This window comes from Pyrgilauda ruficollis, unplaced genomic scaffold (genome assembly GCF_017590135.1).
Source record: "Pyrgilauda ruficollis isolate IOZ18807 unplaced genomic scaffold, ASM1759013v1 scaffold23, whole genome shotgun sequence".
Taxonomy (NCBI): Eukaryota; Metazoa; Chordata; class Aves; order Passeriformes; family Passeridae; genus Pyrgilauda; species Pyrgilauda ruficollis.
The window spans coordinates 11963966-11988123 of NW_024522539.1; the positions used below are offsets into that span (position 1 = coordinate 11963966).

A 24158-nucleotide genomic window follows, 5' to 3' on the forward strand; every position below is an offset into this window, starting at 1 on the left:
AAGTGGGAAGATCAGTAAGGTGACAATTAAAACAATGCTGTTTCATGTATGCACTGTACTATGTATGCACTGTAAGTGCAAATGTGACAAGACAAAATGAGGGAAGCTTTTTCTGTCAGCCAGTATTTTCTGTCTGATTGTAAATTTTCATATTGTGCTCTTGCATTAAGCAATTTAGAATAAGATATAGATAGATATATATGAAATAACTTATACTTTCACAATTGTAGTTCTGTTGGCATTTGGGGAGTAATTTCTGTCATTTTGTGGGTAGCTGTGATAGAATAGTTACAGTCCAGGAGTTGGGGTGGGGAGCGTAGTGTTTATATCCTTAGAAACACTTTCCTTTTCCTTGAAAATAGAGCATTATTTATTTGAACACTGCAACTATATTAAATAGATATTCATTATTATTAAAAATACATTTTTTAAAAAGCAATAAAATGAAAAATCCCATGGAGATGGGGTATAGTATGTGAAATATATGCTGTCCACACAGTCCTTCATAAGTGGCAGGGCTTCGTATCTACCAAGAATATATTTTTGTTTGTTTAAAATGTAGTGACAGTGATCTTGCCAAAATTATACAGCTAAGCACAGGTGTTATTTGGATTCTGGTCTACATTAACAGATTAAAACACTGACAGATTTTAAAGCATGAGATTTTTTTTTGGAGACTGGTTTTTCTAACCTATATTCCCCTTCTTCCTAATTCTCTTTCAGATAGCGGTTCTGTGGATGAAAAGGTTTAACATCACCTATTTGCTATAGGGATCATGTATTTTGTTGATGTTTGTTTGTGACTTATTTGACCTGTTTTGTTCCGTCATTTTAGTTGTCAGATATGCATGGTTTTTCCCAGCTTTCCACTCTTTTGTTCTCCTTTGATTGTATTGCAAATGTGTTGCATTTATATACAGGGTAACCCTCACTGTTGTGCTTACCATAACTGCCAACACAGGGGTCTGCTACTGTCAAACATGATATCTGATTTTTGCCTCTAATTATCACCTACCCTGCATTCACTATAGGATTTAAAGGGCAACAGTATTTGGGAAGCAATACCTTACCTTCCCATGGGTTCTTCCACTGCGTGTCACTAAATGCTGAATGCTATCAAAATGTTTCCCAAAGGAACAGTTAGTCTAGCTTTGGCCTGGAGCTGACCCTGCTAAACATTTTCATATGTCTTACATGTTTGATGCAGTTAAATTCTGTCCAAAACTTACTAAAAGCATCCAAGTAACTGTGCTTTTTTTGATCTCTATTAAAGGCTCGGTTGGTAAGTGCAAGTTCCTTGGATGCTTCCAAGCTTTATGCAGTCCAAGCATTTGCTGGGTAAGTAAAAAGATAATTGAGAATTTTGTTACTTGTATCTGCAAATTATTCTTACAGCGTTATAGTACTTTTCCTAAGCTTTCTGTTTTAAGAAACTGTATTGTTTTAAAAGGAAGATAGTTTCATTATGTATGTCTTCCCCTTTTTTTTTTAATTAGTTTTTTTGAGAAATTAATACAACAATTCCAATGGTGAGGTCAGTTAGATAAGAAATTTTGCCTCTTTGCATATAAAATAAGTGTCCTTTAAAAATGTAGCCTAATTTTGTCTTCGTTCTGGTAAATGTATAGTACTGCAATTCTAACCATATAATATCACTCTAGTACTTGAAATTAAAAAGTCGAGGGAAAAGATCTTGCAGTGGCTGAGAGTGAATACGAAAGAAACCTGTACATTTTGTTTTGTTGTCTCCAAATTAAGTTATCTTGCATCAGGTTCAAGGGATTCCTTCCTATTTTGAATACTTTCTTATTATTCAACCTGGAAAGGCAAAGAAATAAAAGCCTTTCGTAAAATTTATCAGTTATATTAGTTACCTAATTAAAAGGGGTATATCCTCTTGCTGGTGCACTCTGTAAGTACTTTTTTACAATAATTACAGTTTATTACAAAGACAAGGGGATGAGATTAAATTAATCATTCATCTTCAATCTTTTATCCTGAAATGCTATACAATTGACACTATGAAGTTTTTCTGGGTTGGATTCCTATTTTGAGGGGAGGTGGGTGTCGCTAAAAAGTAGCTATGACATTAATTTGCTTAATATTATGCAGTTGCTTCTATGGAAGGTATACTTAGGGTAATATTTGTACTTATTGGTAAACTTTAAACAAATTTATAAGTGATCTACAGCTCTTTAGTGGTGTAGGTAGTTTCCATATAGTTAGTCATACCTCAAAGTTTATTCCTGCCCTTTGCAGCTCCTAGAACCTCCAGAGCTGCTGTAAGAGTGTGAGGACACGTGTGACATTGTGCAGGATTAGTCACTAAATGCAAAACAGACGAGAAACAGTTTAACACCTGGTTATTGTGTAGTTTAGGGCAGAATTTTGTAAGGAGACTCAGAATGCAGGTACTGATAGTCAAGTATTTGTGCCTGTAGGAAGCTGCACATGACCATACTGTTTTGCTGTATGTACTACTTTCCCTAACCAGTTGCTTAATTACAGTTTCTTAATAGGTGTAGACCTTTAAAAAGTAATGTGGAGTTCCTAATTTTTATGGGTTTCACACAAAAAGAAATCTCATAGGTGTAAGAAGAATTTTTGCCACAGACAAGGACTATACAGACTGAAGCTGCTCTTTTTATGCCCTCTCTTCTATTCACAGGTGAATAAATTCAAATATTGAATTGTCTGAGAATAAGCTGTGTCAATCCCTTGTGCAGACATCCTGTAACCACTGTATAGGACCACCTGAAATGGCTGACAGTAGCTCAATAATAGCTCATGTTTTTAGATGAAACCTTACTTCTTTTGCTGATAAAGTTTAGACCTGTCCTTGCCTTGCTTTGCTGTCTTCAGTAGCTTTATTCAAGCCTCTGTTTCGCTAGGCCTCCTTAAAAACAGTTATGCAATTTTCATGTAACTTCTCATTCAGGCTGAGAATGCTATCATTTCAAAGACATTTGTGGCTCTGTTTTAATCACACTTCCCACTCTACTCCTTCGTGCAAAAACTAATGCTAATTTCTAGGATTCCTCAGTCTTTTTACTGCCAGCACAACTGCAGTTAGCTCTGACTCCTTCTGCCTCTTACTCTCTGAAGGTGTTGCCATTTGAGGTGAGGGAGGAGATTGCTTCCCTCACAACCATTGTTACCATGCTTTATCTATGCAAAAGTACCCCAGCTGACTCTCTTCTTTCTTGCTCTTCCCTCTCTGTCATAGCACAATGCTGTGGCCCCACCTCATGCACCAGCACCCCCAAGTCCATGGCAGGGACTGCAATTCTCCATTCTCTGCAATGATCTTCTCTTGGTTGCATGAAATGAGAAAGTAGCCCAAGGCAAGAACATAAAGGCAAAGACCAAAGACAGCATTTCTGGGGCTTCTCGTGCAACTCCTCTGCTAAAAGGCAGAAGCACCATCTTTCCTGGTTGTTCCATACCAATATGACATAATAACATCTTCATTTTACTTTTCTTCACTTTCTTGAAGATGAGGCACTTTAGAGCTCCTTATTTCCATATTTTTAAGATGCAAAAGTAGGTCAGCTGGAGTTCTCACCATGTATATGGATCCTGGGTAGTAATGTTTTACTTTTTCCAGAGACTTGCTCTTGTATTAATTTACTGCTTCCTAATGAGCAGTCAGAGACTGATAATTTTACCACATGGCCTAATCCGTTCTGAAATTCGCTAACGATACACAGATGGTGCTGCATGCAGACGATTACTCCTTTTCTTCAGTGGTATTGTCTCTATGGTAAATCAAATTTATTTTTCTTGAATTCTCTGACAAATTCAAATAGATTACTGTTAGGCAGAATATTTCCAGAAGCACCAAAAAATAGTCAATATGACAGGTTTTTTTCCTTGCCTTTAATGATAACTTTTATCAAATTATTATGATTCCACTTCATCATCTTCTATGTCAAGTTATTGTTGGGTTATAATTGGAAGTAGGGAGGGGAATAGAGAATTCAATGTATAGCCTACATTAACATGAAAATTTTTCCCTTGCTCTGTTATTTCTTAATGATGACTAAAATGAGTTTAGTAAGAACCTCTATTTTAGGCATATTTTTATGGTATAGAACAGAATAATAAATGGAAATCCTTTGACAGATATTGCCTCTATGTGAACATAAGAATGCCTTATACACGATAAGTTTTATTTACTGCTGATGGAACTGCTCCTGAGTAGCAAAAAGCCCTGATTTTATTTCTTGGTCTCTGTACATTTACTTTTCACAACCTCAGAAATATTATTTTATTTCTGTCACACTTCTGCTGGGTTTGTAAGTACGTCTGGAAGCTGCAATATGGGTCTACTTTGATCTTTATGTCATTGAAAAAAATTCTAGTATCACAACCTGACACAGGAAAATGGTTGTGGGAAAATATAAAGGAGTTGCATAAACAGAAAATCAATTCTTTTCCGTTTCTTAGAGAATAGTGTGAATGCATCACAAGGAACTGAAAAATTCTTCACTAATTTTGGTTATATCTCTTTTCACATCATAATTGTAAGAGGTGTAAATAAACTTAGGGCTTTCAGGTGATAAAGTCTTTGTAGTGAATGCAGTTTTTATATACACAGAGATAGAAATATAAGAACTGAAAAGGGTATTTGAGGCAGTCCCAAATAAAGGACCATGCAGAGGAAAATGTTGGGTCTTGAAAAATCTGATGTCCCAGCTTCTCTGAGAACTTCCAAGTATCTCTGAATTAGAACTGACAAGGTATATAGAGATGATCTTTCCAAAACCCTCTGTGGAAAAAGTTCAGGAAGATACCTGTGTTAATTGTTTGGAATAGTCAGAGGGAGTGAAGCCAATTTGTTATCCAGATCAATATGTATTCTTTTAAATTCTGTTGGTGTGTCAACCTTTTATTCTTTGAAGTGACTCCAAGTTTCTCTTTGTTGTTGTTTCCAAGTATATGTGAGATCTAACTGGGGTTTAATTGTGTTCTCCATGAAAAAGCTCAAACCAGGCAAGAGAGAAAATTATGATGGTCACCATGGAATTATTTTAAAATGTGACAAGTTCTGTTTTCCACAGTTGCATAGAGTCATTTGAGATGCGATTATGTATTTAGCTAGATATTTTAAGCTTTGTATCAAATTTGATACAACAATATTCATTGACATCAATGATGTTCAATATGTAATGTTGGGCTGCATCTCAACTACCAGATATACAAGAACTTACAATGGAAAGCTTTTCTTGTAATTTCTAAATCAATGGTAAAAAGTTTTAGGAGGTATTAAGCAACCTTTTAGCTACTCTGCTTTGGTTGAATGCCAGAAGAAAAAGCACCAAAAACACTCACACTGGTTTTTTAGTTGGAGCGCATGCCTTTGGCTGATAACTGCTAAGTTTGATTTTTAACTGTAAATAGAGATACTGTAGGCAGTTCTTAAGGATGTAGTCTTGTAAGCTCCATGTTTTTATTTTCTTCTTTGCCTTTTTATCTTACAGTCGTGGACTGTACGGAATTGACAGCATGCCAGACCTGCGAAGAAAGAAATCTTTTCCCATTGTTCGAGATGTGGTGAGTAATTTCTGAAACTGTTGATTCATTTGCCAGTTGTGCAGGTCTTTCTTGTAATTACTATTGTGCATCTGAATGACAGTTTACAACAATTGTTTTATGGAAAAAAAGGAGTCTTGAGAGAATGGATTGAAGGCAGTAAAAGTCAATGAGGCAGTTATTATAACGTACTAGATAAGTCTGAATATCTCATTGGATATTTAGGTATTACTGGTGTAATCAAGTAATGTGCATTTCATGCAATAAAAAGCTACTCATTTTCACAAAGATGCTATGGAGCGTTTGGGATACTGTTCCACTTGATATATTTTGATACTGAAAGTGAAAGTTCCTTTTAAAAAGCAGCCCTTTTCACTATTAATATTTTAAAGATTTATGAATACTTTAGGTACAAGGTGAGGTAATCAGGGTTTTTAACACTCATTGTAAACAAGAATAATTTAAGAAAAGAAATTTCAGTGGAAAAGAATGGCAGTTCCTTTGAGATTTATTCTGACTTCCAGTCTAAACAAGATTAAGAAGAGCCTCTCTGCCCCAAAGAATTTCAAGTGCTATTCACATTTCTCTTTTACTTTTCCTGTAGTATAGAATTCATAATTCTATAAAATACATATTTAGTCTCTGATGATGGTGAGCCCCCAAACCAATTTCTCACTATAAAGAAGTGATTGGCTGTTAGGCTAAGTAAATGACTACTATCTTTGTTGTTAAAAGATCAGTCTTTGTCTATTATTGCTCAGTGTTTTCTCAGTTCCTGTGTTCAGTTACTCTGTGGTGATCCACCACACTGTCTGAGCAGACAAAAAGAGAAAGCACAGATACCATTTCAGAGTAGAATTCCTTTTGAAACTGATGAAAAGTTAGTTCAGTTCTAATTACAGTGCACAACATAGTAGAGTCTGCATTAATTTAAACCATCTTTTTGACTGCAGCCACTCTGCTATTAGTTCTATTAAACAAATATAGTCTTTTGTCCTGCTATGATTCTTGAATGCATGTTAAATGGTGCTCTGCTTTGTTCTTAATTGTTGGAAGTGCTTACAGAAAGGTATAGCTCAGAATGCATTAAGACATCTAAATAAATGTAAATGATCCTTTTTTATGCTTACTTACGACTGTTTCAGAAAAACAGAAACAGTATTGTTAGAAATGAGTGCTAAACTTTTTTGATGCTGACTAAAATAAATATAATTTATTTTCTTTGTTGTGCAATGAATCTGACAAATTAATACTGTCTATAATTTCTTTCCTATCTTGTCTGGATTTTTAAGGCTATGGTAAGTACTTTTATATTTGTAATGGTTCTGAAATGATCGTAGCAACTGTTACAGATTCCATTAATGTTGTGTTTTATTATGACTTTCTATTGGAAATTTAAAAAATTATTTTATGACCAAGAATTTAATCATAAGTAAAGTGGTGCCTTATGTGAATGTGTTCTCCTCTGTGTCACATATGCCAAAATTGCTAGGAGTTTATGTTAAAAAGTTGTCTGTATATTCCAAATATCTTTTCTGATGATACGAGCTCAAAGTTTAGGTCTCAAGCATGAAGTTTCCCCTGTGGTATTGGAAAGTCTTACACACCTAGAGAAAGAGAAGTTCAAAGTGTTCCCTGCTTTTAAATTCTCTTGTATCAATCAGTTTTATTTTTCCTTATTTTTGTAGTCCCTCTGCACTTCCAGTTTCACTCTATTATTTTCATGCTTTCAGCATTTTATCTCAATACAGTGTTTATCAAAATTCAAAATTCTGTGTGTTTTCTTAAGACGATATCTCTAACTCCCATTTGTTTTCATGAATTCACATTTTGAAAAATCCAATTTTCCGCATGGAAGCATAGAATATGTTGAGGTGAAAGAGACCCACAGGGATCATCAGGTCCAACTCCCGGGCCTGCATAGGACCATCAGACTGATACTGTGACCACTGCCCTGGGCAGCTGTTCTGCTACCCATCCACTCTCTGGAGGAAGAACCTGTGTCTGATAGCCAACCTAAACTACCACCCTGGCACAACTTCAGGTCCTTCCCTTGTATCCTGTCATAGTCACCAGGGATCAGAGATCAGTGCCTGCCCCTCCTCTTCCTCTCACAAGGAAGCTGTACCTGCAGTGAGGTCTGCTCTCAGTCTCCTCCAGGCTGAACAAACCCAGTGCCCTCAGCTGCTCCTCACACAGCTTCACCTCCAGACCTTTCACCACCTTCACTGCTCTCCTTTGGATGCTCTCCTCCTCCTAAACCACTGAAAAGTTTTTGTATGCTAATGCATTGGGAGTCTCTGCTTATTTTAGATTTGGTCATTAGAGAGGATAAGGCAGTCAAAATCCACCTGCAGGAGCAGTTCTGTTTCCTGCAGTCATGGGTCATTATTAACTTCTGGTAGAATATATCTGGTATAGCAGAGAGAGAGAGTGCAAGGAGAAGTGATGGTTCAAGTGCAGTAACAATGCAGAGAGCATGAACAGATCTGTACAGATCTGTTTACTGTGGAGCCAGGAAAAAAAAGTGCAGTGCACTTTTTGATGGAATTGCTGTAACTTTTAATTTTTTGCTTTAAAAAAAGAAAAAAAAGAAACTCTCTTTTGGATCAGTTAGAGATTGAGATGAGGTGAGAACAACCAGGAAGAGAAATATCAATAATTACAGTGGAGGTTAGAAGTTTTTACTCACAGTGGCCAAATAGGTGTGGTGATCTGCTCAGCCGCAGCCAAAGGTAGCTCTGTTTTACTGCCTTTGCTTCTGTTAATGCCAGTCATCATTTTGAATGCGATGAAGACTCTAGAAAATTCTTCTGTTTATTCAATTTAAACGCGATTTTATACTGTGTAATCACTGTAATCAGGCCAATTTCTTCTTTTGATCAATCAAGACTGTATTGCTCCCTAGCTTTATTATTTGATTATAAGAACACAAGAACAATTTGTGAATCTTTGCTGCTGTTGTAAAGCAGTCTGTCAAAGTGAACACACCAGATGCCTGTTTCAGCTAAAATGATAATGCACTGAAATTTTTTTCTGTAAGTGTCTCCACAATAAAAACATTTGTAGAGGCTGGAATTCAAATATGGTAATTTAAAGATTCATATAAAGAAGATATTCATTTAAATTGCAGATGTCATATTCTCTGGTTTTCTATGTTGTCAGCTAAATACCTAGACTATTTTACATTATTTCTGCTATCAGCAGTCCATTTTCTTAACTCCTTTAATCATTGATAGGCAAATTCAGTTATATTCCTAATAAAAATATTCATATATTAAATAGATAAATCATAATGTAGTAAGTATTTGTACATTTGTGAGGGCTTGTTTTAGTCTACTAAATGGAAATCATAACAATATATAATTATCTTTGAGGCCGGAGAGATCATGCTTTTGTGTCTGTGCTATAGATATGAAGAAAAAGCAGAAGATGACAGTTATGGCCAGTAATGATTGTGTAGTGGAGCTGAATTGTCTTTTTAAAATCTTCTTTCTGGGCTCAATACTGCAGCTCTGTTGAGTATTTCAGTATTAGACATCAACATTTTTAACAGAAAATTGTGGGACAGGGCTAAGTAATTTCCCTCACTACCTTACTTCTTCTCAAGTTATTTTGTCTTTCTTCCTACTCCCTCCACTCCAGCACCCCAAGAATTGGTACAAATCTGTCTTCCAAAATAATAAAGTTGACATCCCTAGAGTGATATACCTGCTCAAAAAGAAATATTTCTGAAATTGTGCATGTGTTAAATGCACATTTAGAAAGAAATCTTTTCCCATTTAATTTTTAAATGTTTCTTTAAATGCCATAAACCGTGACATTTTTGTCACATTCACCTCTAGTGGGTAACTTTTACATCACATTAAAAATAACATCAGCATTTCTAAAGTGATGAAAAATGGTTTGTCTTCAACGTTTTTTTTTTTTTCCTGCTGATAGCAGTGTGTAGATTTATTTTTTCTTTGAGGAAAAAAAGGAAGGATGATGAAGAAAACTGAAACCCTCTGTAAAACCAGAGGAATGAGCACTGCATAGCAAAGCCAGCAGTCATGAACATGAGCCTGTTTGCTCCTCTGTGCTATTTCAGCTGTGCAAGACACAGCTTGCCTATTTCATTGTGATAGAGGACTTCTCTTTTCCTCCTTAACACAATTGGTCATTTAACATTTAATTGTAGCTTGAATCCAATTTGCTTTTACTTACATTTACCATTTTTAAATGCTTTTACTAGAACGACTTCTAATTATATTAATTTATTTATTTAAGCTGCTAAGGCAAATTTAGAGGTAATAAATTAGACAGTGTAGATACAAGTTATTAGGTAGTCTAGAAGGCCTTGAGCATAAAGGAGACTAATTTATTTTAAATCCTGTATTAGAGAGTTTCAAAACAAATTAAAAATTAAATAGACAATGGTCTGCTTTACAGTCTCTTTTGTTTGGGGGTTTTGCTAGGCTTTTTGGTTTTGATAATTTTTTTCATATGTTCATAATTCAACAATACTTAAAGTCCTTATGCTCTGCAGGTCAAATTTTTACCTAAGGAAAGACAGGAAGTAGTATCTGGACATCAGTGTGAGAGGGTACACAAGTATAAACTGCTGACAAGTTCTGTGTCCTGTTAAGGGAGAGGTGTGAAACACTTCAGGATCCTGTTGCTCTCCATATTCTTTTGATGCTCTGACATTTTGGATGTGCTAGAAGTTCCCAGCTGATGAACTGCATTAACCTTTCTTTCTTGTTGCTGCTTGAAAACAGAGAGGCAGTAGGGGAAGAAGTTTTCTCGTTATGTTCATAACCTGTCACCTTGTTTGCCATAGATAAATCTGGCAGCTTTTTCCCCTTTCTCATTCCAAAATGCTCACTCCTCCTTGCTTCATTCCATACTTAAGTGACACTGCTGTATGTTCAGTGCTTCATGCTGTTGAATCATCACCAAATTCAGTGTTTTAGAGCAGAAGCATTTTATGGGCTTTCTCTTGTAGATGTAGTTTTTTCTGACAGTGATACATAAATGGAAATAATCCTTGTGGGGTTTGGGGTTTTTTTTTCACTAAAATCCCTGTAAATTTAATCCATATGACTTTTAAATTTACTGATTTATCACAAATCCCTCTAGATATCAATTTCTTCCAACATGACAAACACTTTATTGAGAACAGCCTAATTATCTGTTTCCTATTAGGTTTTGTTATTTTATATAGGGCACTGTGCTATAATTTTAGACACATTTCTGATTAAGAAGAAAATAGTAAAGCTCCATGATTCCAAGGGCACCCCTTGGGAGAACTGGGCTTGAAGGACACATGACAGGGTCAAAATTGCTTTCCCATTTTTTTTTCTCAGAGGAAATAGTATCTGTTTATTGACTTACAGGAATAGCATGAAACTGCAGTTCTGCTGGCTCATATTCTTTGGTATTGCTGGAGGACAGAGCACAGCAGCAGTCATTGCCCTATATTTGAGGTTAATGTTCTTATGCCCTTTGTGCTCCTGTCCTGACAAGTTGTTCACATTGCTCTATTGCTTGGAATGGCTAGGATTGTGCAACTGAGACCTAGAAGGGTCAAATCCCTTCCTAAGAGTAAGGGACATGAAAACTATAAAACAGGTATAGTACAGGCAGGTAAATCTACAGGGGTACTTGGCAAGACTTTAAGCAAAAAACCTGTGCTTTAAGAGGGATCAAGAAGTTGATGCTTTTAAAGTACATTGTTTTAAAACCCAGAACTTTACTGATTATGAAAATAGTTTCTTTTCCTCTTAATGATTCAAAGGAATTTTTACTTGCCATTTTTAACTTTGGTATGTGGGTCTTGTAGCATTGGGTTTTGACACAAAAAGTGTGAAAAAACAAAACCTGAACACTGTTTAATCTTTCCTGTGACTGTCAATCTCACTGGCACACACCCGTGGAATTTCCCACATTCACAGAAATAGAATTAAAGGATGGTCACAGAGAAGTAAATAGAATTATTTATGTAATAAAAAGAGAATGCAGAATCTGATAGCAAATTAATGGCATAGAGTTGGTAAATTGCTGAATTTAAAAGAGAAAAAAAAAGGGAAGGTTCTTTGTAACAGGAGATGAATCAAATACTACTAAGCCAAGGATGATTTCTTAGCCTGTAATTGGTTTCACAAGATTAATAATTCTGTGTCAGTCTGCAAGTTTAATTATTATCAAGGGAAACTTATTGAAAATTGAATTAGGGAAAGTGAACACTTAAAATTAAAATTGAACAATCTTATAAATAAATAAATAGAAATCCATTTTAAATATACCAGTGTTTAAAATTATATAATTGGGAAAAAAATGGAATTGTCTCTTCATCCAGAGACTAATGATGCAGTTCCTCTGCTGATGTAAGCTTAAATTGCTTCGGCCCAGTACGCATTTCACAAAAATAAGAATGTCACATACAAAGTATCATTTAAATTTTTGCTGTAATAGTTCTGTGATTATGGACTACAGAGACCCACTTCACAGTTAGGTGAAAATCTGTATCCTCACAACAAAGGCGACAACAGACTTATGGTTAGTGGGTGGTGTAATTGATCCACACACTGCTAGACTGTGAGGGCAGCAAAGCATGACAAAGCAGATAGTGGATGACAAAAGAACAGAGATAAGGCACAAGTGTACAAACACATTTGGAATGATTTAGAATAAGAGAAAGAAGGAATGAAAACAGCACTCCAGGTGCACTACAGTAATATACAGTGTTATGGTTGATATTGTGCACAGTGGAATAAATCTTATCTGTTTCTGTCAGGCCAAAAGGATTATTGATAGCAGAAGTGATATTCAGATTTGAAATATTATTTGTAAAACACAGAATTCAGTCCCCCAGGGTCCTTTCTGATCATTATACTAGCTAGTTAATTCTCGAGGACCCATTTAGATTTCTGGGGTGTTTCAATAAGAGATATAAAACTTCCTTGTTTATTGTATATTAAAATTATTTTCAGTCCCTTTGCATGTACCATACTAGCACAAAAGAGTTCATCTCTACAACCCAGTGCATTGTTTTCAAAACCAGAAGTTGTCCATATACAAATAACATCATGTGGCCAAATGAGGACAGATTGACACAGAGTTCTGGTCTCTTTTCCTGTCTCAAACAACCAAAGTATTTCTCTGTATAGCTATCAGTAGTATTGAATTAATACTGTCTTTAAGGAAAATAATACTTCAAGATTTCTTGAGGTCTTTTTATTTAAGTAGCATTTTATATACATACTCACCATTTTAAAATGCTCAGCGAGTTACAAAAAATTATCCAGACTGACAACTTGAACCATAAGACTACTGCAAAATGATCTCTCATGTTGCTGCAGGCACAGTCAGCTTCCAAATTAGGGCAGGATGCCTATCCTTGTACCACATTAATTTGGTTGGCAAAGCAGAAAAACAGTGACAGCCTGTGGTTTAAAAAAACTAAGTCCCAAACCTCTGAATTACAGGTTTTGTATTAGAAATGGCAGTTCAGCTGGTCACTGCTGAAAGAAACAGTAATGATGATAGGAAGCATATTTCCATTATGTACTAAACCCCTAAAAATTGTGAGCTGCAAACATTAACTAAAAGGTTTTGTATCTTCAACAGTTTTGTTTACATCCAGTAGTATAATCAAGTAGTATTTGCCTTCCACTAGATTCAACAGCTGTTGTTACTTGTATAATTGGTAACTTTTGCATTTGCCTTAAACAGACCCTTGCAGCTCGAAAATCTGGTATTTCCATGGCCATGCTCATCCGGACCTCCATAAACACTGAAGAAATGGTAAGTGTTTTCAATGGCAGGTTTAAATGTTTAGGCAGCAGAGAGATTTTTTTTTAAAAATCTCTAAAAATTATTTCTGCCTTACACACTCCCAACTGGATGAAATAGAATGTATTCCATTTATTGTGTAGGAACTTTCAGGGAACTTGAGCAGAATTTGCTGCCTGATCCACAGTAGCAAGACCAGGTTTGCTGACTCGCATCCATAACAGAGGGGACTAACCAAGAAACCTTTGATTTACAAAACAGTTATTTGCAGAAGCCTTTTTTAAAAATTGTCCAACTGTACCATGTTTACCTGCAGTCTTTTATCATCTTTCTATCTTCATCACACTGTGATTGCAATTATAATGGCAGGGCCTGCAAGATGGGTTTTTATGATAATTTTTCCCAGTCCTGGGATGCTATTTGATCCTTTTTTTTTAATGTAACTCACGCTAATAACATATGTGATGCTAGAAGAAATATTTAATTCATACAAGAAATAACCACAAGAGTCTTTTGGAAAAAACATACTGTCATAGATAGTAAAATGCATGAACTGTGGTTTTCCATTGCTGATTTGACTTAGATTTGGCAAAAGACTTTTTTTTGAACAAAAGCACAACAGGTGCCATTTTCTTCAGGAATACCTAAAGTGTGATGCAAGATATATATATCAACTAAGAAAAAGCAATAATTTGAATGAATACAGGCCCATTTTGTGCTCCTAAAATTGCTAGTGTGTACATAACCTTCTAAAATACATCCTATTCTGAAGAAAAATCAAGAATTGAATTTTTCTTACATTGTTGTTAAGGTACATAGCAGAAGAATGGAGAACAGAAAATATTTACAGGTATTCTGGGAACTGGAACATGTAGCACAAATATTGACATCCATCATTCTTATCTGGTTTATTGTGAACTTTCTGTGCTTATATGGTAATGATGAAGTTATGATTTGGTGGTGCTCAGGGACAGATTGCTGAGGTGGAAAACAGATGGTGTTTGAAATGTTCTTCCAGTAGGGGCAGTAGTTATTTTATTCTGCTATCTCAAAATAGCAGCAAAGGTTGATAGAATGGAGAACTATGGGATCTTAAGGAGTTTGAGGCTGAGGGAAAATTATAGAGGAAAAACTTATGGCATCCAAGTGCTACAAAATATGTTTTTTGACTTTGTTGTGCTAAAATACCTGAGTTCATTAAAATACCCTAAAATACTCCATGTACTTTACTAAATGATGTTTACTAAGCAAACAACATTTTATATATATATATAACCACCTTTTATGACAAAAAATGCAGATCCATCTATTTATTTACATGCCTCCTCTTGTGTAAAAACTACCAGATTCTGACTTTGAAAGGCTAAAGTTGCAAGTTTTGGAGTTAATATTAATTGCCAACAAATGCAGGACAAGAAAGAACAGCTTGGACTGCACTTATGGATTTTTACATAAACGGTCCTGTTCAGGAGGGGAAAAGAAAAGACAGCAAATCCCAGTGAACAGCTCAGTTGCAAGCATGTCTCCAATGCTTGCCATCAATCAGAGAAACTACTGAATGCTGATTCAGGAGAAATGGAAAAGGAAAATTCATTTGAATGTATTTTTATACCTCTATATTCTTTGGCCTCCATTTGAACCATGCCATTTGAAAAACTGTGTACCAGAAATAGTTATTTCTTAAGTAATCTTGCAATAAAAATGTAAGTCCAAAGGCAGACAGCAAATGTAATTTAGACACGTGGAAGTTCATTTGATGAGAAAATGTAAAAAGCTAATTCAGAGTAGAGGTGAATAAGAGAAGCCAGTCTTATGCCACCCTGACTACACATTCCAAGGGGCAGGAAGTGCCCTTTCATGGACAAATCTAAGGGTACAGCCAGTAAAGCTTCTTGCAAGAAGCTTTAAAACAAGGGAAAGGCACTACTTTTCTACTTCTCTAAGTAGCCAGCCAAACTTAATAACCTAGGGCATCATTACACTGGGTAGAGCAAGATTTAAAAACAAAAAGGACAGACACTTTCAGGCATAAAAGAATTCTCCAGATACTCTCCACAAAATGAAGATGTGAAATGCAGATGAAGAAATGGAGTCACCAATGAAATTTAAGGAAAAAACTTCCCCTTTGGGCAAGTTATTCCTCTGATTAGGGCTTTTCTAGTTTTTACCCTCCCCCAAGTTTTTTTCTGGAGGGAATATTAGTGACTCTGGTGGGTGTGGGTTATTTGGCTGATTAAATTCAGGATGAAAATTCTTTGAACTAATGCCTTTATTAAAACTCAAGTGCCACCTACTCAAAAAATTACACCCTGAGGTTAAGGCTTTGAGCTTTGCCACCTGTCACTGCTATCCTTTTGGTACAACACACTCATGACACACTGAGTTTGTGTGTTCTCAAGCACAGATCCAAAGACATTTTAAACACTGTAATACTTAGACATATGCTTTCAGTTGAGCACACATTTAATTGCTTTGTTGAACAAAGACAGAGCTGCACATTCTTGAATATTATACATCAATGACATCGTCAAGTATTTCAGGTAGTATATGACATAGGTAAATTTCCCTTAGAGGATAAGAGATAACTAAATAATTCTCATATATATTAATAGTGCTAAATATTGCCAAACCAGGTATTAGTTATATAGTTTTATTGGAAGTTATTAGTACCATGTTGTTAGGCTCTGTAATACACATAAAAAAACATTTAAACAGAGAAGAATAATAGGAATTAAAGCCTCTAGACAATAAGAGAAATAAAATTCTTTTTTGCAATTTGCTTTATTAACAACAGGGGAAAGAACATATTCAGCAGCAAAACCAATCTACAAACAGTGTCTTTCAGCTGAAAACTTCATTTACCCTCAAATGTTTATTTTAAGGCCTGTTGAGAGTAATTTTCGTTACCTAATGACATTTCAGAAAAATGTAAAAGTTACTGGCAAAATTCTGAAAGTATTTATAACGTGAAAAATATTGAAGCTGAACAGGATGAATGGGCAGGATTTGTACTGAGGCTACATGAGCTCAGGAGTGGGAGAGTGTAATCAGTGGTTTCTGAGAAACACGATTCCTCAGCAAGCTGTATAAATTCACTTTAGGTTGTGTTAAAGTTTCCTTTCTGCTCCCTGTAACATGGAAGGCAAAAGGGAAGTAATATACAAAAATGAGTTCTCCAGAGTTAGGTGGCCATTACTGTTACAGTTCTTAGGTTTTGCCAAATCAAACTGGTGCACACCTTTGCTTGCTTTCAGGGAAGTTATTAGGATAGACTGAGAAGCACCCTGGAGAGCAATTTAGAGTTTTTTTAGTCGTTTCTGTATCAGGTTTTTTCTTAGTTCAGTTCTTCAGTGTTCTCAGTTGTGCTCGCTGAGAAACACCCTGGAGAGCTTTTTAGACTTTAGAGTTTTTTTAGTCTTTTCTGCTGTATCAGGTTTTTTCTTAGTTCAGTTCTTCAGTGTTCTCAGTTGTGCTCAGATCAGATGTCCATGAAATGTCTCACCATATATCTTTGGCCAGGCTCCACAGGATGGATATTGTTTCCAGCAGTATTTACTAACTTCAGTAAGTGCTGTTGCAGCCTAAGCTACCTAATATTTGGTTTTATTATTTTTAGTGCTTGATCCTATGAATCAATGGCTACCCTATGGCTGCATAGTACTGGTTTTCCTGTGGTAGCAAAAGTCCTTTGGTTTATGACTTTGTGCAACATTAGGCAGATATGCATACAAAAAGAATATTTTACTTTTATCAGACAATCTATTATTAGCAGAGTATCTCACAAGTTTGAGTAGTGATGCAGGTACATAAAACCAAGAATACGTCAGCATATTTTCAGACAGGTTAATGTCTTCCATTTGGCATGCAATTACCACAGCTGAATATGAAAGATAAGAGAGTGTTAACAAATGTTTAATTGAATGAGTTTGCCTGACTTCCTATATTGTCAGTACTGTGGCAGTGATGTTAAAAAAAAATAGGCAAATCACACAAATTCCAAAATCTTATTCCCTTGCCACAGCTTTATAGCCGGCATTAGAGCTGCCTTGCATAATATCCATACCAGAGGAGGACAAGGTAGGACAGGCAGACTTTCAGAAGTATCCCACTGTTGTATGTATTATAATATGGTTGCTTCTTTCTAAAATAAGAAATATCATTATATCCTGGTGATAGGATTATTATTTTATTCTAAAATAATGATATGGTGATATGTTTTATAATACAGTTTCTTCTTTCTAAAAAAAAAATTATTCCTTTATAAGGGAATGAATCTAGAACTTCTAATACATTCATGACATTCATGTGTGCATTTAGTGAACACCCACCCCTTAAAAAAGGCACAGACAACCTAAGCTTGGTGCCAAGTGCTGCCTATAGGCTGCTGGGCTCTTCTTATTCCCAATAAACTGCCTGGACCTAGAAGATCAGGATGCCTGAAAAAAAGCTCAAATAAACAAACCAGAGCATTGTGCCCAGGGTCTTGTGCGCTTAACTACAGGGGCTGCTTTGTTTTCATCTTATTAAGCACTAAGGAGCTGAGACTGAAGTTGTTACAGTACTAATCAGTAAATAGCCAATAACTGTTCTTGTAGTGCATCTAGTCATGGGTTTTAAGTCAAAACAGTCCAAGAAATGAGTTTGGATTTCTGAGAGTATGGATCATTCTTGTCTATAGTAAAAAGCAACTTGATGCTTAAAAATGAAGTAGTAAGTATGCTATTATAGGAATACAGATAAAATGGAACCCTACAATTGGCTTGCTTTTATTTGATGAGATTATCTAGACACTTGGTATTAGAGGATAGTGTTGTATATAATCAAAAGGCGTTTTTTGCAGCATGTCCAAGACCCTATAGGAAGTATTTAAATATTCAGAATTAATGTTTGGTAGCTTCTTAATATGCCCCAATGAATGTAATGCTGTTGGGTTTTTTTTATTGCTTCCTCAAAATATAAAAGGATATATATATAAGACTTAGTGTTAATTGAATAACTTTATTCCAACTTAACTCTGCTGTTTGTGTAATCAGACAAAACAGTCGAGTTCTTTTCAAAGTGAAAGCAAAATGAGTAAATCAGTATTTTACAAATTATTTTATACTTCTATGTATATTCTGATATTTTGTAACATTTTAGGTGTAAATGGCATATAGTTTAGAAACAGTTCACTTGTGTTACACAATACACCTGAAATATTTTTTCTTACCCAACAGAAAATACATGTCTTCAAGAAGACCCTGCAGGCTTTGATATATCCAATATCATCAACTACACCTCATAACTTTGAAATCTGGACAGCTACAACTCCCACATACTGTTATGAATGTGAAGGCCTGCTTTGGGGCATAGCCAGACAAGGCATGAGATGCAGCGAATGTGGTGTCAAATGCCATGAGAAGTGCCAAGACCTCCTAAATGCTGACTGTTTGCAGAGTGAGTATTTCATGACAGCTGAAGTCTTGTATTAATTCACACCTTTTGATTTTGTCTGTATGCTCAGCAATATCTTGAAATGAGGCACCAGATCACCCAAAATCAGTGAACGTGTGTTGATGCTCGTCAGTTGAGAAGCTAGCCTGAAGCTTTATGGAAAAACTACTGTTAGTTTTGCTTTTGTCCTTGAAATCTGTCAAATGTTGCTGGGCTTTTACAAAATAATGCTTGCTAACATCAGTGAATTATTTACTTTCCACTGCCTATGGCAATATCTGGAGCAATTTATTACTTCATGTAAACGCTCTGTGTTTTACTTAATTCAAAACACAAAAAATGTCAAAGGAAATATTTTAAAAAAGATTTCTGCTACTTACTATAGTCATATTGATGTGCTATATATTAGTCAAAAATATGAAACAGTAAGTAGGATCTTGTTCCTTCAAAATACTAAACCCTGTATGTGTAAGGCAAAAAAATTTAGTCAGTAAGCCATTTGGCACTAGAATTAAGGCAAAACAACATTTTCCTTGCTTTTTCCTTCAGCTTGGTTCTAGTCACCATGAATTCTTCTGTGAAAATATATCAGGTATATTGAAACAATTCTTAAATTACAACACAATTATTATACAAGATTCTAAGCAATAGAAAATCAAGACCTACAAGTTTTCTGATTTTGGAATGGAATGGGCTTCCATACTCTGGAGTTATTCAACACTGTTTACTGTTGATGTCATCCAGAGCTTCTGCATGTAGGAAAACTACACAGATATTTCACTCAGTTCTTCCTTCTGTTCCCTGTGTTCTCTGTGTGAGGAGCTGTCATGAGGGATGGATGCTCAAGGTTTGTACTGCTCAGGAATCAATTAAAATTTCCCAGAGCAACTGACCCCATGGAGAATAAATCAAACTTCCTAACTGCGCTTAATTGTGATTCTGCTCTCTGGTTGAATCTGGGCTGGTGTCCCCTGGCCCATATCACCAGCCCAAACAACTGACTCTTAAAAGACTAAAACCTAAAGAAGGCAAAGTGCAGATAAAATATTTAACAGGCCTAAGGGACCCCACTCTTCTCATTAGTGTGCAAATGTTTCTGAGCATCCTGTCATATTGTTTGCAACAGATTAGTTGTTCAGTGTTCATAGTATACTACTTTGAAAATTTCAGGTTCCTTATTTTCCACTGAAAAAATTAATTGACCAATTGGTTAAATCTCTATTTCTGAGAAAGCTGATGTTAACAGTGTCATAAAGTGAAATGTAGTTATTTTTATCATAATCATTCTTTTGCCCACCTCATAATCAGTAGGATGTATTCACCTTCAAACTTCTGTGATTATTTTTTTTAATATATAATGATTGCTAATGTAGGCTGTAGAAATGAATTCACATCTCAAGATCTTTAGGGTCAATATATAAACTTGCTCTAAATTAGATTTATCAAAAAAACAGTAGCACTTTCATTAGCTCTCTCATCTTCAATAAGATATCCTTTCTAGTACTAGGTGCAATATTAAATTAGAATTGATTTCAATCATGTTGAGTTTGTATCAGTCCCTAGGGTGAAAGGAGCTTGTTAACTTCCTGTGCAATGTAAGTTACACTATTGTCTTAATTAGTTTGATCAATACTGCATGAAGAGTTGTTGATAGACAGCAGTAGAGGTTGTTAGCAATAGGGGACGTAAAACTAGTTGCAATAAATGAGTATAAAGAGAAAGATATTTACTTAAAGGAAGTTATATTTTGACACATATTTCAGTTTTATCTGTGCTGTCTCAAAAATCAACAAGGTTTCTAACAGGAATATGTTATTGCCATTCAGATTGTCCCCAGGGCTTATCATTCAGTTATTTTGCTGCATTTCTATTTTTTAAGGAATGGCAGAAAATAAGAGAAAATGAAAAAAGTTCCCTCCTGGATCTTCTAAGAATGACCAGTCATGTTTTCCAGACATCTCAGCAATCATCTCTTTTATAATAAAATCACTAGAGAATTTTTTAAATGGTATTTTGTTTTATGGTAGAACATAATTCTATTTCTACTAATTCCTAATTTTTCAGTCTGGATCATCTCTAATCACTAGAATTTTGTTCTTTAATATTCAAAAATATTAGGTACTCACCAAGATATTTTCAAGCTTTCTCAAGTTTTAGTAGCCTTGGAAAAATTGAAGAAGCCATATAATTCAGCCTACTGTCAGTCTAGGATCACTGATATCTGGTATTTCAACCCACACTTTTCCAATATTATAACATTATGCCATCCCATCCTACATCTCTCTGTAGATGTAGTTATCAGTTGTCCTCCAATGAGCTAAGAAACCTTCTGACACATTGAAAACTGAAGAAAACAAAGCATGTAATATTTGGTTTGTAAGATTTCACTGAATCTTATGCTGAAAAATACATAAGCTGAAAAATTACCCTTTCCAGCTCTAGTTGCTTTAGCCATTGCAGGCTGAGTGCCTCAGCAAAAACTCCTTCAAAAGAATATATTTGTCTTTGATGGCATTATAAAGAAGGAACTCTATGCTTCTTCAGCATTGAAATATCTGAATTATAATTGCAGAACAAATTGTTCAAAATTATTTTGTTTTAATTTTACTAACCCTCTAAAGGGAAAAATAATACTTGAATCCTCCCTGAATTTAAGGATGGCTAGATGGATGATGTTTTCACAACTTCTTGGAAGAGGAAAGCTCTTACTGCTGCTAATGATAATGATGATTCTGTCATTCAGTGCCACAAGCCTGTGCATAGTGTTTAACAACATGAGCCAAAATTCAGCAATGCCTGTAGCAAGTGGCAGCATGTCATTGACTTTTTTAGTATTTTTCTATCTTGCTTCATATGTTAATCTGGTCAAGAGTTTAAATATCCTGTTTAGCACTGCAGGAATTTATATTTTTGTTTCCTACCATTCTGATCATAAAAGTCTCATGTTTCTTTTCTCACACTCAACTGCAAGATTGATTTTTGGGGCTTTTTCAAGAGTATGTTGTACAGGCATTGATCAGAAGAAACCTTTTCCTCTGACAGAAAAAGGACATTTTATAAGGTGAACTTCACTTTGTTTTTGAAAGGGCCTCTGAGATCATTTACAATTATTAGAGAGAAATCTCTCCAGAGCACTTCTGAAAAGAATTGTGAATAAAATTTGCAACAACTTGGTCTCCTTAATATCTAATTTTTTTTCAATTTAAACCAATAAACACTGTAGTGGTTTTGATGTCCCAAAAAAATTACCTGAGTATTTTCTGCCTGACATGCCACCACAGGCTAACACAGTCTAGAAGTATTCTCACACAGATAATATCCCTTGATCTCTTCTACAATCCTCAAATAATTACTGAAGTTATCAGTAATGACCATTTTGTTGGAGAGGGGAACCTCTCTGTTCCATACCTGTGATATATTTTCTTGAGTAGGTTTTCTTTTCCAAAAAGTCTCTGAGTTTAATACCACAGGTGTGGTGTCGAATGATCGAGTTTTGAGATTACAAATTTGTGCTTTCTGCTCAGTACACATGTTGAGATGTTTCCACAGTCCTGATTGACACTGAATAGTATTGTTTTAATAAATAATTTTATGTATAACACATAACACTGATGGAAGCTGACTATTAACCCCTCATATTAAACTAAATCAACTAATAATTTTAGATATCACAAAGAATATATATATGAGGTATTATTCAGGTGAAACAAAGATCTCCTTCAGGTACTGCTGTACCAAGACTGGAGATCTTAGAGAGGAAAAAAAAAAACCACAAAAAAAAAAACCAACAACAACAACCAAAAAAAAAAGTTAATTTTCAATAACAATGGTGACCTTTTCTCTCATTTCAGGAGCAGCTGAGAAAAGTTCCAAGCATGGTGCAGAAGACAAAACACAGAATATTATTAGTGCTATGAAGGAAAGAATGAAGATTAGAGAGAAAAATAGACCAGAAGTGTTTGAAGTGATCCAGGAAATGTTTAATATTTCTAAAGAAGATTTTGTACAGTATACAAAAGCAGCAAAACAAAGTGTTTTGGATGGAACATCCAAATGGTCAGCAAAAATAACTATCACAGGTAATTTTCTTCTGTTCTAAGAGCTCTTTCTTTCCTATTCCCCTGATTCAGGAGCAAGATTTTTTTATAAGTAGAGCTGGACTGTGTGCTCAGTTACATAGTTGGTACATATACAAACAGTGGAATTTATAAGATGCCAACTGCAAGAGCTGAGTTTAAAGTTGCCAAAACCACTTTATATTCTACTGCTATAGGAAGGAAGACAAGTAAAAAGAATGTATCTCATCTACCTCCTAGCAATATCTTCTGTACTAATGATGAGACTTTTTTGCCACCAGCTGCAAGAGTTTAACTTTACAAAAAAAAAAAAAAAGGCTTTGACTGGTTAAAAAAACATTTGAGCTTGCAACTCCAGATCCCATTGGTTTTGAAACTTATTATTTGCTCACATTGCTTGACTAAGGGTGTGTTTCATTTTAGTGATGCTGATGTTGCATAATTCTGCTCACTCCAAACATATTCCAGATGGCTTCCAATTGCATTAGCCTAGTTGCTTATGAAGGTTTCCAGGTCCTCTGACTTTGACATTTCAGCTTTTGAATTAAAACCTCAGCATAAATGGAGGCTATTCTGAAGGTTGAGAGGTGGTACATGAAACTCAAAAGAATAATTGTGGAATTTTGGGACTGTCACCAAGCACTAGGGACATATTTAATTCATATGTTTATCTTTAGTTGTACCTCTAAAGGATACTGAAGGCTGTCTTGTGTTCAGGGCAGTATGTACACACAATTTAATCCTTGAAGACTTTTGCTAGGCTGTCCCTTCGTTCTATTGCATAAATAGGAGAAGGATACTTCCTTGCCTTCTAAAAGTTTCCCTGTGAATTTAGAGTGAATGGGGAAAACAAAATATGCTGTTTTATTCCTAAGAGTGTTTTCAGAAATTGGATATGTTAAAGAATAGCAGAATTTTACTTCTTTTACTGAAGTCAGCACATATGACTGAGCCCACACTGAGAGCTGATCTGCTGAGCAAGGTGCCATTTTTAGGTAATCATTTTTCTGAGTATGCCAAGGGAGCTTCATTATCCAAAATGATTGACATTAGAGAGCATTAACTCAATGTTACCACTGAGATGATTTAAACGATATGTGCAAATAACAAAGCCAACTGCTGCTGAATGGTAAGAGCCAGAGCAAGTGTTTTAGAGGCAGTTCTCTGGCTTTGGTAGGCTGCTCTTTGACAGTTCTGCTTCCCTCTGAGATTTCCACTTTTATGAATTATGATGGAAAATCAAATTGTATGTATTTATATTTGCCACTAAATTCATATCTATTAACTATACACCCACACTAACTGTCAGAAAGGATGGCAAATACATAAACAGTTGAT

At 35.3% G+C, this 24158-nt stretch overlaps 1 protein-coding gene across 1 annotated transcript in view; it reads left to right on the forward strand.

The window, feature by feature from the left end:
* The window catches only part of UNC13C (unc-13 homolog C), a 130020-nt gene that overhangs the window by 16835 nt on the left and 89027 nt on the right, over positions 1-24158 (forward strand). Inside the window, exons 2-7 of the mRNA XM_041469233.1 lie at positions 724-746; positions 1274-1338; positions 5484-5556; positions 13252-13323; positions 18528-18747; positions 22596-22823. Of these exons, the coding sequence (XP_041325167.1) occupies positions 724-746; positions 1274-1338; positions 5484-5556; positions 13252-13323; positions 18528-18747; positions 22596-22823 (681 nt within the window). The remainder of the gene's footprint in view (positions 1-723; positions 747-1273; positions 1339-5483; positions 5557-13251; positions 13324-18527; positions 18748-22595; positions 22824-24158) is intronic.